Below are 14,342 nucleotides of genomic sequence, written 5' to 3'. Positions count from 1 at the left end.
TTGACTGTTCTGCCCAGTCACATCCTGTGTGCACTTGGGTGTGAAAAACAAGATGGATGTGAACGCTGCACACCTGACCTTTGCCAAGTCTCTGGCAGCCCAGAGGTGGTTAGAGAGGGCTGTGGGGAGTTCTGAGCTCCCACCGATAGGACTGGCAGAATTGTGGGTTCTGAGTGTGTTCTCCTCCAGCTGTGGCCAAAGCAGCTGCACAGACTCAGGGGTCCTGGGCAAGGTAGGACCTGGCAGGTCACACGCTGTCCCCGAGCCTGGGGTCCCACTCAGCACCGGAAGCTGGAAGTTCAGGATTGGCACTCTGTCCCTGATGTATCCTCCCTCTGTTTTATTTCTCTCACTGCTTTTGTGCATTGCCAGTACATTTTTCAGTGATGTTCTGTGGAATCTCTCATCCTGGCCCTCCGTCTTTAAAGTCTGATGACATACTAACGTGTGAGTCAGCTTCCTTTAAAAAAAAAAAAAAGGTGCATTTACTTCTTTGGAAAGCAGAGAGTTACACACAAAGAAAAGGAAAAACAGAGAGAGAAATCAGTTGCTTCACTCCCCAATGGCCGGAGATGAACCAATCTGAAACCAAGAGCTGGAGTTTCTTTCCTTTTTTTTTTTAATTTTAAAGATTCATTTATTTTTATTGGAAAGTCAGATGTACAAAGGAGAGACAGAGAGGAAGATCTGCTATCCACTGATTCACTCGCTAAGTGGCCTCATCGGCCAGAACTGAGCTGACCTGAAGCCAGGAGCCCAGATCCTCTTCTGGGTCTCCCATGCAGGTGCAGGGTCCCAAATCTTTGGACTGTCCTCAATTGGTTTCCCAGGCCACAAGCAGGGAGCTGGATGAAAAGCAGGGCTGCTGGGCCATGAACTGGCATCCATATGGGATCCTGGTGTGTGCCAGACAAGGGCTTTAGCCACTAGGCTACCACACTGCACCCTGGAGCTTCTTTCAGGTTTCCCACGTGAGTGTAGGTGCCTAAGGATTTGGTCATCCTCCGCTGCTTTTCCAGGCACATTAGCAGGGAGCTGGATCAGAAGTGGAGCACCCAGGACTCGAGCAGGTTCCCATGTGGAATGCCAGTGCTATAGGCAGTAATTGAAGCCCAGGAATACTTAAGGCTAAATTATCAGGGCTGTTTGTGTCAGGGGAAGCAGAGGGGAATGAATCTAGCTGCACAAAGGCACTTTTAAGATGCTGGAGCTTTTCGTGGGAGCAAGGTGGGTCCCCTCAGTGTGGCCTTGTACCTCCAGGGCATTACCAGTCCAAGTCCATCTGAGGAGTGCGCACAGGTGCACAGACACACACCTGCAGGGAGTAGCCTGCCTTCACCCAGGTGGCAGCCCTCTGTGATTTTGGGCTGGAGAATCTCTGTCCTCAGCGATGTCGCAGGAAGTGGAGCTACAAGTGCACATGCCAACCTCCCTGTGCCGTGAGAGACGTGAAACGCGTCCCCTCTGTCAAGCATGAGTTTTATTAGAACCACCATTGCCCGAAGTGGGCCCAACAGGTATGTGTTCTCTGCAGGACTTGGCGATGGGGACAGATGCCGAGGGAGAAAAGATTAAGGACCCCATGAGAGCCATCGTGCCCATCCTGCTGGATGCCAACGTCAGCACCTATGACAAAATCCGTATCATCCTGCTCTACATCTTCCTGAAGAATGGTAGTGCGGGCGGGGGGAGAGGAAAGGGAAGGAGGGAGAGGAAGGGGAGGTTGGGAAATGGGGGAGGGTGGGCGAAGGGAAGATGAGACAACTGAGAGGAAGGCTAGTGGAGAAGCTTTCTAAGAGATGTGGTGAGGGGTTGGAAGACCAGGCTGCTAGGGCAGAGCCTTAAGCATGATGAACCCCATGGAAGGTGTTGGGCCAGGGCCGAGAACGGGTCGCCCATGGGCTTCTTGGCCAGTCCACTAGAGCTCCCCCTTACTAAGTATTTTTAGCTTTACCACATTTTTTAAAAGAACTGGAGCCCTTGTTTCATCCTCTCACAGGCAATTTGACTTGGTACACAGATTACATCCACTGACTGTGAGGGAGAAGCAAAGTGGCCAGCTCTGCTTACACAGCAGCTAAGGCCTGGGGTGGGTGTAGTGACCAGGTGACTCCCGTACACAGGCATCACAGAGGAGAACCTGAACAAGCTGATCCAGCATGCCCAGATACCCCCAGAGGACAGCGAGATCATCACCAACATGGCACACCTGGGCGTGCCCATTGTCACCGACGTAAGGCTGGCTTTGTGGGTGGGGAGGGTGGGCTGTGTGCACTACCTATTCCTGCACTAAAGGGCCAGCACACATGCCCACAACTCAACACTGAGAAAGAAAGGGCAGAGGAAATCAGGGGGTCCAGGCACACATCGGGGTGCGTTAGGAACCTGGATGTCCCCTTTGCAGCATCACAGTCACACTGAGCTGCCCCTCTAAACAAAACTAAGATAGGGGTCACCTCAGTTCCAGCCGTCCCAGCTGAGGTCGGTCTGGCTTTGGACACCTCAGTCAGCACTCCCCCTACACCCCCCATGACCTGTTGGAGCAGATGGGTTGACCACCCCTGAGCCTGCTGCATGGACCTTGTCCTCAGGACCAAGTTAGGACAGCAGGCCACACAACGTACTCTACTGTGAGCCGTGGGCTGCTGTCCATGGCCAGGGTATGGCACACAGTGTCAGCTGCACACAGACTCCCCCTGCCACCTGCCGTAGGTCTGTAACTGGCAGGAAGCTGGTGTGTTCACCAGAGCTGTGGTCACTGGGGAATTCAAGGTGGTGGCCACGAGGAGTCCCTCTGCCTGTGCTGTGGAAAGGAAATCAGAGAGCAAGCTATCCCTAAGTAGTATTTTCCCCTGTCGCAGCCAGCCAGCTACTCGGTTTGATTTGGTTTGGTTTGGTTTTGAAAGAGAACTCTCTATTTGCTTTTCTCGCCATTTTTCGTGACTTGAATCAAGTCTGTCCCAGGTTCCTAAATGGAGGGCTGTTCTGGGCTGTGCCAGAAGCCACCGTCCCTGCTCCTGCTCCCCTTTTACTCTAGCCACCCGCCAACCCAAGGTCCTCGCGAGAATCCCGGGGGCAGCAGCAGCGGCCCAGGTGGCCCTGATCATAGCCTTACCTTGTGTGTGTTTGCACACAGTCGACGCTGCGTCGCAGGAGCAAGCCAGAGCGGAAGGAGCGTATCAGTGAGCAGACCTACCAGCTCTCGCGATGGACCCCGATTATTAAAGACATCATGGAGGTCAGTGGGGAGGGGCCGAGGCAAGGGCAGCTAGATCCAGGGCTCATCCCTGGGCACCCAGGTGCCTCTGGTGGTGGGGACACCTGTGGGTTCTTCCCCTGAGGGTTTTTTGTCAGGGGGTGTGGTGGCACAGCACAGAGCACACCCCGCCTGGGCATGGCAGGGCCTCTGTCCCACCTGTCTCACCATCCAGCCCCATGGAGGCTCCTCTGAGCCCCAGTGTACATGTGTGTGGCTCAGCGACTAGGGTTGTCTTTCCATACCTGTCCCCTTGGCTGGCACAGAGCTTCGCACATGTGAGGATGTGTCAGATGGCGGGTATGACAGTGCCCTACGGTGTCCTCCTTTCTCACAAATGGAGGGAACTTGGCAGAGTCCTTCACTGCAAGAGCTTTGGGATTGGGCTCAGGCTGTGTCCAAGTGCCATGCTAGACAGGTGGCTAGAACTGCAATCCAGGAGCAAAGGCACTGGCCCAGGTGTTCCTGTCGAACCAGTATTTTACATATGTGGAATAACTAGCTTCCCTTTTTAAAACCCATGAATCAATAAGATGGGTGGGTGTGAAGCAACTAGAAACAAGTTGCATTTCTTTTTATTTCTTAGAAAGTAAGGGTTATACAGAGGAAGAAACAGAGGGTGGAGAGATCTTCCATCTGCTGGCTCACTCCCCCAGATGGCCACACTGGCAAGAAGCTGGGGCTTTTGCTAGCTCTCCCACATAGATGATTGGGGTCCAGGCACTTGGGCCATCACCTTCTGCTTTCCCAGGTGCATCAGCAGGACTGGAGCAGCTGGGTCTCCAGCTGGCACCCATAGGGGATGCCAGCATCACAGGTAGTAGCTTTATGCAGCCCCCAGTTGCATTGCTTGGCTTGGTGCCACAGAGCCAATCTCCCTGTCTCATTCCCTCTTTTGATCTTTCCACCTCCTCCCCATCCCCTAAAAAAAACACAGCTGTTAGGAGGCGTGTGGCTCTCCTAGCAGAAGCAGGAGGAGAGGCAGAATTCCCCCACCAGATAATTAGACCCCTGGGAAATGGAGGGGCGAGGCACGCTGGTGGGAGGCGCCCTCTACCTGTGCCTGCTGCCTTCTGGCAGCAGATGCCAGGTTTGGGGGGATTGGGGACCACTTAAGACTTCACCTGGATGATAGAAGAGAATGAGCTGGGAAAGATGCTCTTCAGTGTAAAAGAGCAGGTGCACTGACTTGTGAAGTGCAGGAGCGAGGTATGAAACAAGCCATGGTGTGCGCGGTGTGAGCCTGTGGCCGCGCACACAGGCAGGAGGGCTCCTGTGGCTGCTGCAAACCGGGCCATGCCTTTTGCCCACCTCTTCCCTTGCCTGGGTTCCTGGGAGCCCCTGTCCAACAGCTGGCTCACCTGTCTTGCGTCTCTTTCTAGGACACCATCGAGGACAAACTTGATACCAAGCACTACCCTTACATCTCCACTCGCTCCTCGGCCTCCTTCAGCACCACTGCTGTCAGGTAGATGGAGACCCCCGCAGTCAGGGGCTGCATCCCAAGGACGGGCACAGTGTTCAGTGCCTGCATGAGACCGGCCCCCTCTCTTCCTCCAAGAGCTTCCCAGCCTTACGGTACCGCCAGTCCCTGGCTCTGCTGGTGGCTCCCAGCCGCCCATGGCCTCCCCTCAGCCTGACCCCCACGGCCTGGAGCTCTGCCCTCCCTTGTGGCCCAGTTCTGCACCCTGCTGGGGTGGCCTGGAGGTGGGCAAGGTTTCCGTGGAAATACAGAGCAGGCTGGTGCCACCCACCTGCTCAGAGGATCATGGTGCCAGTCTCAACTCGGGCCTCAGATCCTGTCCCCACTGCCAGCTGCCAGCAGTGTCCAGACAGTGACCTAAACAAGCGGTACCTGCACATCCCTAGAAGGCAATGACAGGCCCACAGCCCAGGCACCCAGAGTGCCCCTCCTGCTGGCAGCCTATCTACTTATAAACCGTCTGGCAACCAGTACTCAGGAGACACCAGTGTGTCTGTTCTGGGCACAGACGGGCAGTGGAAACGTGTAAGCAAACCAGCTAGCTCTGAGTGTGGACAGACGTACTTGATCAAACTCCCTCTCGCCTCCACCTCTCCCTCTCTCTACAGTGCCCGCTATGGACATTGGCACAAGAACAAGGCCCCAGGGGAGTACCGCAGCGGCCCCCGCCTCATTATTTTCATCCTTGGGGGTGTGAGCCTGAATGAGATGCGCTGTGCTTACGAGGTGACCCAAGCCAATGGGAAGTGGGAGGTGCTGATAGGTGAGTAGGGTGTGTCTTCTGGGGCAAAGGGCTCCCTCTCCGCACCCGGACTCCATTCCACGCTTGTGTGTCGCAGCTCGTCAGAGCCTCTTCGCCCCGGAGAACCAGCTGTGGCCAACAGAGGCCGAGGGCCAGGGGGTGCCTCCCTAGCGCCTGCCCTGTCTGATTCTCTGGATGAGAGATGGCCTTATGAGGTGGAAGGGCCCAAAGACAGAGTCCAGCAGAACCCGTCCCCAACCACCAGCCAAACGTACCCTTTGCTGTTTGCAAGTGGGGGGTCCCCTCAAGCAGGTGACTCAGCCTATGCAGGCGACTACATCCCCACTGGACAAAATGGAGTTGTCGGCTAAGAGCCTGTAGACCAGGCCTACGATGAGATCAGCCAGTTTCCAGGCCCAGGGCCTCCTGGAAGCAGAGGCTCAGTGACAGGAAGTCATTGCTCTGGGCCTCTTCCCATCGGCTGGGATGGATGGGCAGCGTGTGGCAGCCTTACTGCTGGACTCTGTTTAGGGTTCCCCCAACCGTTTCACCTTTTCCGGCACAGAGTGAGCAACTCATAGGAACGGGTGAAGGCAGCCAGAGATTGCCTCCACCTCCCTGCCCCACAGGCCTGGGAGGAAGCAGGAGCTGGGAGAGGGTCCCCTCCTCCAGGTACCTGCCTTGTCCCAGCTTGCCCTTAGTACGGGTGGAGGGCACCTGTCCCGGGGTCCCTCCGGACACTGACTCACAGGCGGCCCCCAGCTGCACTGCCCTCCAGGTATGAGGCCAGGGTGTTTGGTCTCTCTTTGGAAGGAATTGTGGGCTGCACCCCTACCCAGGGCCTAAGGCTGCCCTCCTGAACTGCCACAGGGCTGGCCCCTCTGACCTCACGCCCCGTTGGCCCACTACCTGTCCTAGTTCCTTGCTCACTGGCTGTCTCTATGAGACTTACCAGTTTTAGAACCCTGATCTAGGGGGAACAAATCGAGGGCCCCCAGAAGCCATCCAGATAGGCGAGCTCTGTGCAGCCGTCCATGCCGCTGCTTGTGGGTTACCAAGCTGGCCTTGGGCTTGTCCGCTGCCTTTCCAGACCCATGAGCCACTGGAGAGACCATGCCCACCCCAGTTCCCCCCTCTGCCCTCCCTGTAAGTTGCCTCTTCCCTTTCGTCGTGTAGGCCCCTTCGTGGCCAATCTCTCCGTCCCCAGCTTGTGTTTGTGTTGCATGTGTGCGCCGAGGCCCTCTGAGCTCAAACACAGCTTTCCTGGACAGAAACTGGCAGGGCAGCCGGGCTCTGGGAGGGGAATGTCCTCTCCCTGCCCGCTGCAGATCTGCTCCAAGGCCACCCGTCAGGAGCTGGAACCCACACAGGCTCACAGAGGGGCCTGGCGCAGCTGGTGTCCACTGTGTGGCTTCCCCTGCTTCGTGCATGCCAGCCGCCTCCCTGCCTGCGTGTGCGTGTGAGTGCGTGTGTGTCGCTTTCTCGTGCCCCATCGGTTGCACACACCGTAGGCCTGAGTTGGCATGTGCCTGCCCCGTGCCTGTGCTCAGGCAGTCAGCTGGCCTCTGTTCTCCCACAGGTTCTACTCACATTCTCACTCCCACCAAATTTCTCACGGACCTGAGACACCCCGACTTCAGGGAGTCCTCTAGGGTATCTTTTGAGGATCAGGCTCCAACAATGGAGTGAGAGCAAAAGAAACAAAGTAAAAGCAGCTTATTCCAGAAAGGAAACTCTTCCCGCTCCGAAGGGTTTTCTTTGGTTATTCGTCACTCTTTCTTTCTTTTCTTTTTGAGTTCACGATTTATTTGATTTTTTTTTTTAACGAGAAAATGCTTGCAGTTCTTAACACCTATTGAAAATGTGTCCAACACCACCTTCCTAGCTCTACCCTGAACCCCGCCTTGTCCCACCCTGGGCTCCAATGTGCCGCTCACTCTTGCCCTGGGCTGCATGCCACTCGGTCAGCTGCCAGGCCCGGTCCTCAGGGAGGGAGCTGTGAGTCAAGGAGTGCTGGGGCAAAGTGCTGGCCCACAGTGCATGGGTGGGCATCCACAGTGAATGCAGAGCGTCCTGGCTGGGATCTGGGCCAGGAGCTTCAAGGGACACGGTCAGGGGAAAGCCATGTCCAAGAAGGCAGCCTTTTGGGGAAGGTGCCCTGGATGCCTGATTGGGGGTCAAGGGAGGCTTGGTGAGAAGACCCCGGTAGTCAGGTGTGTGAGTACTCTTCTCCCGAGGAACAGCTCCTCCGGGATGAGTGGCCACAAGCCTCCAGGTCCCTGTAGAATGGTCGGCCTGTGTTGGAGGCAGCAGGTGGCAGGGGTTTGCTCTCCCGGCCGCCGCCTTTCTTGTCATTCTCCTGTGGGTCCCTGCGCAGTGAAGGAGCCTCAACCCCCAACCTCTCAAAAGCCCCAGGAAAAATCGCTTCCTCACACCCCGTGTGCTCTGTGTGCTGCCAAAAGCGTCTTCCCTTCTTTCATGTCTGACCCCATGGTCCACCCACTGACCATCCACACTGCTCTCGGGAACCTTGCTCTCTCCTGCCCTCCCATGCCGGGAGCCCCCTGGGAGGCCTTTAATGGCAGAAGCCACTGACACGCTCGTTCTGTGACATGGCTGCTTGCTGTATCCCAGGCTGGGAGTGCTGTGGGCCGTGGACAGAGAGCACGTCCCTACCCCCAGGCCTGGCTGGCCCATGGCCCCAGAGCTACCTGTGAGCCGAACACAGACCATCACTCTGGCTCCTTGGGGAGCACCTGTGTGACTGCTCCCCCCACTACCTCCGGCCACAACAGACAAGTACAGGGAGGCAGAGTCGCTGGGTTCTGGGCTTCCCTGTGGCGCTGACAGCCTCCATGACTCTCTTGGTGCCTCAGATGGCACTGTGGGCTCTGATGAACCCCTGGGGGATGGCCCCTCGGAAGCCTGCTTGTTACCTTCTTTAAAGAAAAAAAAAAAGTGACAGAGATCTTCCATCGGCTGGTTCACTTCCCAGAGGGCTGCAATAGCCACCAAAGCCAGGAGCTAGGAACTCCATCTCCAGCTCCTATGGGGATGTCAGGGGTCCAGACACTTGGGTCATCTTCCGCTTCTTTCCCAGGCACTAATGTTAGCAGGGAGTTGGGTCAGGAGCAGAGCAGCCAGGACTCAATGCAGCACTTCAGTGTAGGATGCTGGCACCACAGACAACAGCTTAACTCACCACACTGTAACACCAGTCCTAAAAGTAAGAGATACAAGAATTGCTTTCAAGTCCACGCCAAATTTTTAATGCACTTTTTTCATGACTTTTTAAAGAAGTTTATGTATTTATGTGAAAGGCAGAATGATGGGGAGAGACAGAGAAAAAGAACTTTCATCCACTGCTTCACTTCCCAAATAGCAACATTAGCCAGAAGAGGACCAGGCCAAAGCCACAAGCCAAGAACTCCTTGGGGTCTCCTACGTGGATGACAGGGGCCTAAGAATTAAGGCAGTCATCCACTGCTTTCCCAGGCACATCCACAGGAACTTGAGTTCACGCTCTGACATGGGATGCCAGCAGCAGCTCAGCTCAGCATGCCACAGCCACAGCCCCCTTGCCTGAATGCTGTGAAAACTCCTTGTATGCATGGATTTTTTACCAAAGTAAACCTGTCTTGCTGTCTATTCTCTGTGAGCTTCCTGTAGTATCCTCATAGTTTAAGGCTTGGTTTTCTAAGATTTATTTATTGTTTTATTTGGAAGGCAGATCTAGAGAAGTAGAAGTTGAGAACATTTCCCATCCACTGGTTCACTCCCCAAATGGCCGCAGTGGCCGGAGTTGAACTGATCAGGAGCCAGGGGCTTCCTTCCCATGCAGGTGCAAGGTCTCAAGGTACTAGGCCATCCTCTGTTGCTTTCCCAGGCCACAAGCAGGAGCTGAATGGGATGTGATGGGAAATGGAGCAGCTGTGACATGAACTGGTGCCTAAATGGAATGCCAGCACCACAGGGAGGAGGATTAGCCTGTTGAGTTGCCATGATGACCCCAGTTTTAAGACTCTTAGAAGGATAGAGATCAGTGGATTACTAATAAGGTCTCAGAGTTACCAAATCCCAGAGCCTGTACTCTGGGCAGCGCAGGTAGGACGGCCTGGCCCGAAGCCCTGCTACAGAATCTTCCCTGTGTGTTATTCCTGATCAGTGGAGAGCGGGGCTCAGTCACGGGCAGAGCAGGGAAGGCAGATGGAATCCGCTGTGCAGCCTCGAGCCGCACAGTATTCTGCCAAGGCTGTTGGGTCCTCCCATTGATTTAGCCAGCAGCAGGGGACCTTGCCAGAGTCCCCGCTAACCAGCCCTGCCAGCCTTCTGATTGGGTGCTCGGTTCTGTGCTTTGGTTGGGAATGTCCCTGTGGCTGTCAGGGGCAAATGGCAGCGCTGAGAGGCAACAGGAGGCCTCTTCGGTTATACATGCCATTTGCCTTTTATATGGAATGCTCTGCTGCTTTCTGGAGTAGGATCAGCTAAGTTTCATTTCTCAGCAGGACCCAGTGAAATTTGAATCCAGAGCTGACGGGCACACAGCCACTCTGCAAGTGTCCTATATGTGTGCAAACAGATCCCAGGAGACCCCAGGGCCCCAGGATTAGGAGACCAGAGCCCTGACCACAAGCCCGGCTGTATCCTCTGCCCACCCTGAGCAAGTCCCCACACTCTGGTCTTCATGCCTCCCACCTTGGGACAAGCAGGGCAGGCGGATTGTGGCCCTCTACCCTGTTCTCCAGTCGTGACCAGGGACAGCAGGTGGGCAGGAAGCAGATAACAGCTGGAGAGCCCTGGTATGGACCCACCCCACCTCCTCTCAGTCCAGAGTCCACATGTGAGTGACGTGGGGCCAGCTGCTGGTCAGCACTTGGGACCCAGTCTGCCTCCTGTTGCTCAGGACTCCCCTGCAGGATTGGCAAACTGGGCAGTCGGAGCTGCTTCCCGCTGCTGCCTAGGAAGGCCTGGACTGACTCCTGCCGCCATCCCACCAAGGGCACAGGCTGCCTGCCCACAGCCCCACAGCAGTGCCACCAGCCCCCATCTGGCTGGCGCAAGTCCTCAGCAAGTGAGGCCTGCTTGAAATGTTTGCCCTTGTCCTCATGTGCCCAGTAGACCTGGAGCCTCTCCTGTAAGGCTAGCAGGAAGGTTGGTGTGAGCATGCTTCAGGGGAAAGGAAAGACAAATCCACGGGGGACATACCCACAAAACCAGCATGGCAGCTGCCCCAGGGCAAGTGGACGGTGGGGCACCAGGGTCGGGCAGGCATCATGCTAGGCACCTCCAGGAGTTGCCCAAGGACCGGCTTGAATTGGAGCAAAGACTGGGTGCTGGGGCTTCAACTGAAGAAAGCAGAGGTACTCCCCACCCCCTACCATGGCGAGGGTATTACAGTTCTCCGCTGCGCTGGGCTGACCAGGAAGGACCCAGGCCAGCTGCGTAAGGAGTGATCAGAGGCCAGTGGCCCTGGTAGAGGAATGTTGCCCCAGAAGCCAGCCACAGCCTTCTCTGGCCTGCCCTTGTGCAGGCAGTCTGGCCTTCAGAGAGTTCTGTCCCCACCCTTGCCTGGGTCTCCAAGGAGGCACATTTTCAAGCTGGCTCTTTTTGTTCGGTTCTCTCCCCTCCCACCGGGATCTTTCTTTGACACCCACCACTGCATGCGTGCAGGCCTCATGCTCCGACGCTACGCATCACCATTCTTTTCAAGTCCATGTCCGAACCACACGATCCATGCATCTTGTTTACTGCACTTTAATTAGATCTCTCTCCCCTTGCAAGAAAAAAAATAGCCTCCATTTATTTTTATGTTCTATATTTTGTGCTTATTTTTGCAGTAGAATTCTATTTAATTCCATTAGCTTAAATTTTTGCAAGCATTTCTAATCTCTTAGAATGTGCGGTCTCTGCAAGGTAAGACCTCAGGTCCCTGCCCTTCCCCCCTCACGCCTGAGGTCCCCCCAATCCCCCCGACCAGGGCATCGTGGATCCCAGGGGCTTGGCCCTTCAACTTCCCCCCTACTGGGCACACAAGTCGCCCACCAACCTGAACCCCTGTGCAGCCACCTTGGCAGCCAGCACTGGGCCCCACAGGAGCACTCCCAGACGTGGAGGCCCCAGACTCTCCCGTCCCTAACCCCCTAACCCCCTCCACTGGGCCCCGACCCGGGTGGGGCGTGAGGAGCAGGGAGAGGAGAATCTGTATCCTGAAGTTACTCATGGCATTCTCCCCCCACCCCAGGATCCACGCACATCCTCACCCCACAGAAGCTGCTGGACACCCTGAAGAAGCTCAACAAAACAGATGAAGAAATTAGCAGTTAAAAGAAAACTACCCAGCCACCCCTCCCACAATGCCCTGCGTCCCCCCTCCCACAATGCCCTGCGTCCCCCCTCCGGCGCCAGCCGCTTTGGTTACTTTGCTGAACCCTGCGCCCGTCCGTTGCCTCCTCGCTCTCTGCACGCCCTGGCCGGCCCCGTGGCCGCTGCGTTCTTGTGTTTAATGACGCCCTCTCCTTGTTTGAGACAAAAGAAATTATGCATTGTGGTTTTTTGGGTTTTGTTTTTGTTGTTTTAAAAAGAGTATCCTACCTATGTATCCTCTACAAGGACAAGTTCATGTGCAAGCCATGCGCTGCAGAGTCCTCGGAGCTGTTGGGAATGAGTGGACACTTGCCCCCCTCCACCTCCCTGCCATGGTCTATGACCCTGTGTGACCTTGTACGTAACCCAACCTGACACGTGCAGATTGAGTATGGAAAGGAAGCAGCTTGCGTGTTCTTGCAAACTCGTATTTGGTTATCCCCATGTTCACTGAGCCTCCTGGAGCTGTCTGTGTTCTCAGAGTCTGCTCACTGAGGATGCATCTGTCACCTTCCCTCTGATGCCCACCCCGCTCCTGATGGGCCACAAGGTGGCCCTCTGGGCTTTCCCTGGCAGCTTGGGGGCCCCCAGTGGTTCTGCTGAGGGTGGGGACTGGGGCAGCTGTACAAAGCCAGGATGGGTTCCAGCTGGCATCCTGTCCCCCCCACAGCCTGTCAGTGCTGCCCCCACCCCCAACTCATGTCCACCAGGTGTGGTCCTAAGGGCATCCTGTTGCAGTCCAAGTCTTGGTGCCCAGACAAGCTGAAAGCAAACTCGCCCCAGGGACCTTGGTCTCCCCCAGAGAAGAAGCACCTGGCCTCATGCCATCAACCCAGAGCCCGCCCTTCCTCCCCCCTGCATCCCCTCACCCCTTTCTGTAGAAGCATCAGCCTGGGGAGATGAGAGCAGGTGGGTGCTGAGGCTGTGGTCAGAGGGCTCTTTGCTGGGGGGAAGGGCTCTTGCCCTGAAAGTAGCCATTGGATCGGTCCAGGCCCTGTACCTGCTCAGCAAGCAGCTGTGACAGCATCCGCCGTGTCAGATGTTCTGTAGTGCTTTGATCTTTTGCAATCTTTTGCACGTACGTCATCATGCTTGTGAGAGAAAATGATCATTTTATTCCCTGTGTGTACACATAGCTATATAAACTTAGCTCCGAAGTGAAACTTCAAGAAGCAGCAAGCTGCTGGAGGGCTGACTCATCACCCTCGGGACTCCTCTCCGCTCCCCCAGAGCCAGCACGCTGAGTGTTTGGCTGCTGTTGTGCAATAGAATGACAGTAGAAGTCACAAAAAAAATGTCCCCAGCCCTGCCCGCGGCGGCTCCTCAGCCCTGCGGACTGTGTATATTCCTGTCTCGTGATGTCGTTGCCACGTGGTGTGCGTGCTAGTGTGGCACAGCCTGCCCCCAACTGCCTCTCAGAGTGTGCCCCGTCTGCCCGTCGGTGCATCCCCGCCACTGCCATGTGCGCTGCTAGAATCAGTTTCCAGGCCCATCCCCTGCGGCCCCAGAACCCACCTCTTCCAGGCCCCGGCCCATCCCCTGCGGCCCCAGAACCCACCTCTTCCAGACCCCCGCCCGGCCCCAGAACCCACCTCTTCCAGACCCCGGCCCGGCCCCAGAACCCACCTCTACCAGGCCAGCACCACAGGTGCTCGCATTGGCTCGTCTCCTACCATCATTGCTGGCCTCAGCCCGTGCGATGCTCTTGCTTCAGGACCTCGTCAGTCGAACATGTCAGTTTTCCTTTCCTCTGTTGTTTATATATAAAATAATTTATCAAAAGGATATTTTAAAAAAAAGAAAAAGCTGGTCTGTCTGGAAACTCGTTGACCTTGGGATTATCGCCAGGCTCTCCGTGTTTGGAAGTACTGAAGCACAAACATGCGTCATCTCTGTACCCCTCTGTACTCAATAAAGAAATCAGCGCCCACATACGGTGTCCGGGGTGTCTCAGGGGGTTGGGGTGCATGGTCTGCTGCAGGGGAGCTGTCCCCCACCCTGCCCAGGCGTGGCGTCTGAGATGTGGGCTCCAGCAACCTGGCATGAGGGCAACAGTTGTCGCCCCGGGGGACCCCTGAAGTTTGCCTAGGGCCTCTGGTGGCCACAGGGGCTGACTTACAGGTGCAGTGGCTCTTCTGTCATCCACACAACCCTGTGCTTCGAGCACTGCAAGCTGTCCGTAGATGCTACCTGCTTGTCCATGTGACAGTCCAGTAGAGGCTTTGTGTCACTGAGATGCCATGTCATTTGTCTTTCTCTGGTTGACTTCCAAGTTCATTCATGTCATAGCAGCCTGCATCAGAAGTGCCTGAAGCCAAGTGATGGGCCTGTGTGTGTGTGTGTCCATTCTGTCTTCCCTGCCAGGTCCCCTCGCGAACGGGCAGCTCGCTGGTATGGACGCTGCTGCTCCAAATGAAGGTGCACAAACATTTTTTCAAATGTTCTTCTAGCTCTCTTGGGTGTTTCCCCAGAATTTTTTTTTAAGATTTATTTATTTT

At 55.8% G+C, this 14,342-nt stretch overlaps 1 protein-coding gene across 1 annotated transcript in view; it reads left to right on the top strand.

The window, feature by feature from the left end:
* The window catches only part of STXBP1 (syntaxin binding protein 1), a 62,607-nt gene extending 49,676 nt beyond the window's left edge, over positions 1 to 12,931 (top strand). Inside the window, exons 14-19 of the mRNA XM_058672571.1 lie at positions 1,535 to 1,673; positions 2,124 to 2,233; positions 3,137 to 3,238; positions 4,639 to 4,724; positions 5,348 to 5,502; positions 11,723 to 12,931. Coding sequence (XP_058528554.1) covers positions 1,535 to 1,673; positions 2,124 to 2,233; positions 3,137 to 3,238; positions 4,639 to 4,724; positions 5,348 to 5,502; positions 11,723 to 11,805 — 675 coding nt within the window. The 3' untranslated portion in view covers positions 11,806 to 12,931. The remainder of the gene's footprint in view (positions 1 to 1,534; positions 1,674 to 2,123; positions 2,234 to 3,136; positions 3,239 to 4,638; positions 4,725 to 5,347; positions 5,503 to 11,722) is intronic.
* The last annotated feature ends 1,411 nt before the right edge of the window (positions 12,932 to 14,342 follow it).

This window comes from Ochotona princeps, chromosome 14, assembly GCF_030435755.1.
Source record: "Ochotona princeps isolate mOchPri1 chromosome 14, mOchPri1.hap1, whole genome shotgun sequence".
NCBI lineage: Eukaryota > Metazoa > Chordata > Mammalia > Lagomorpha > Ochotonidae > Ochotona > Ochotona princeps.
Note: the sequence above shows the minus strand (reverse complement) of the source record. Positions and strands in the feature narration are given on the sequence as shown.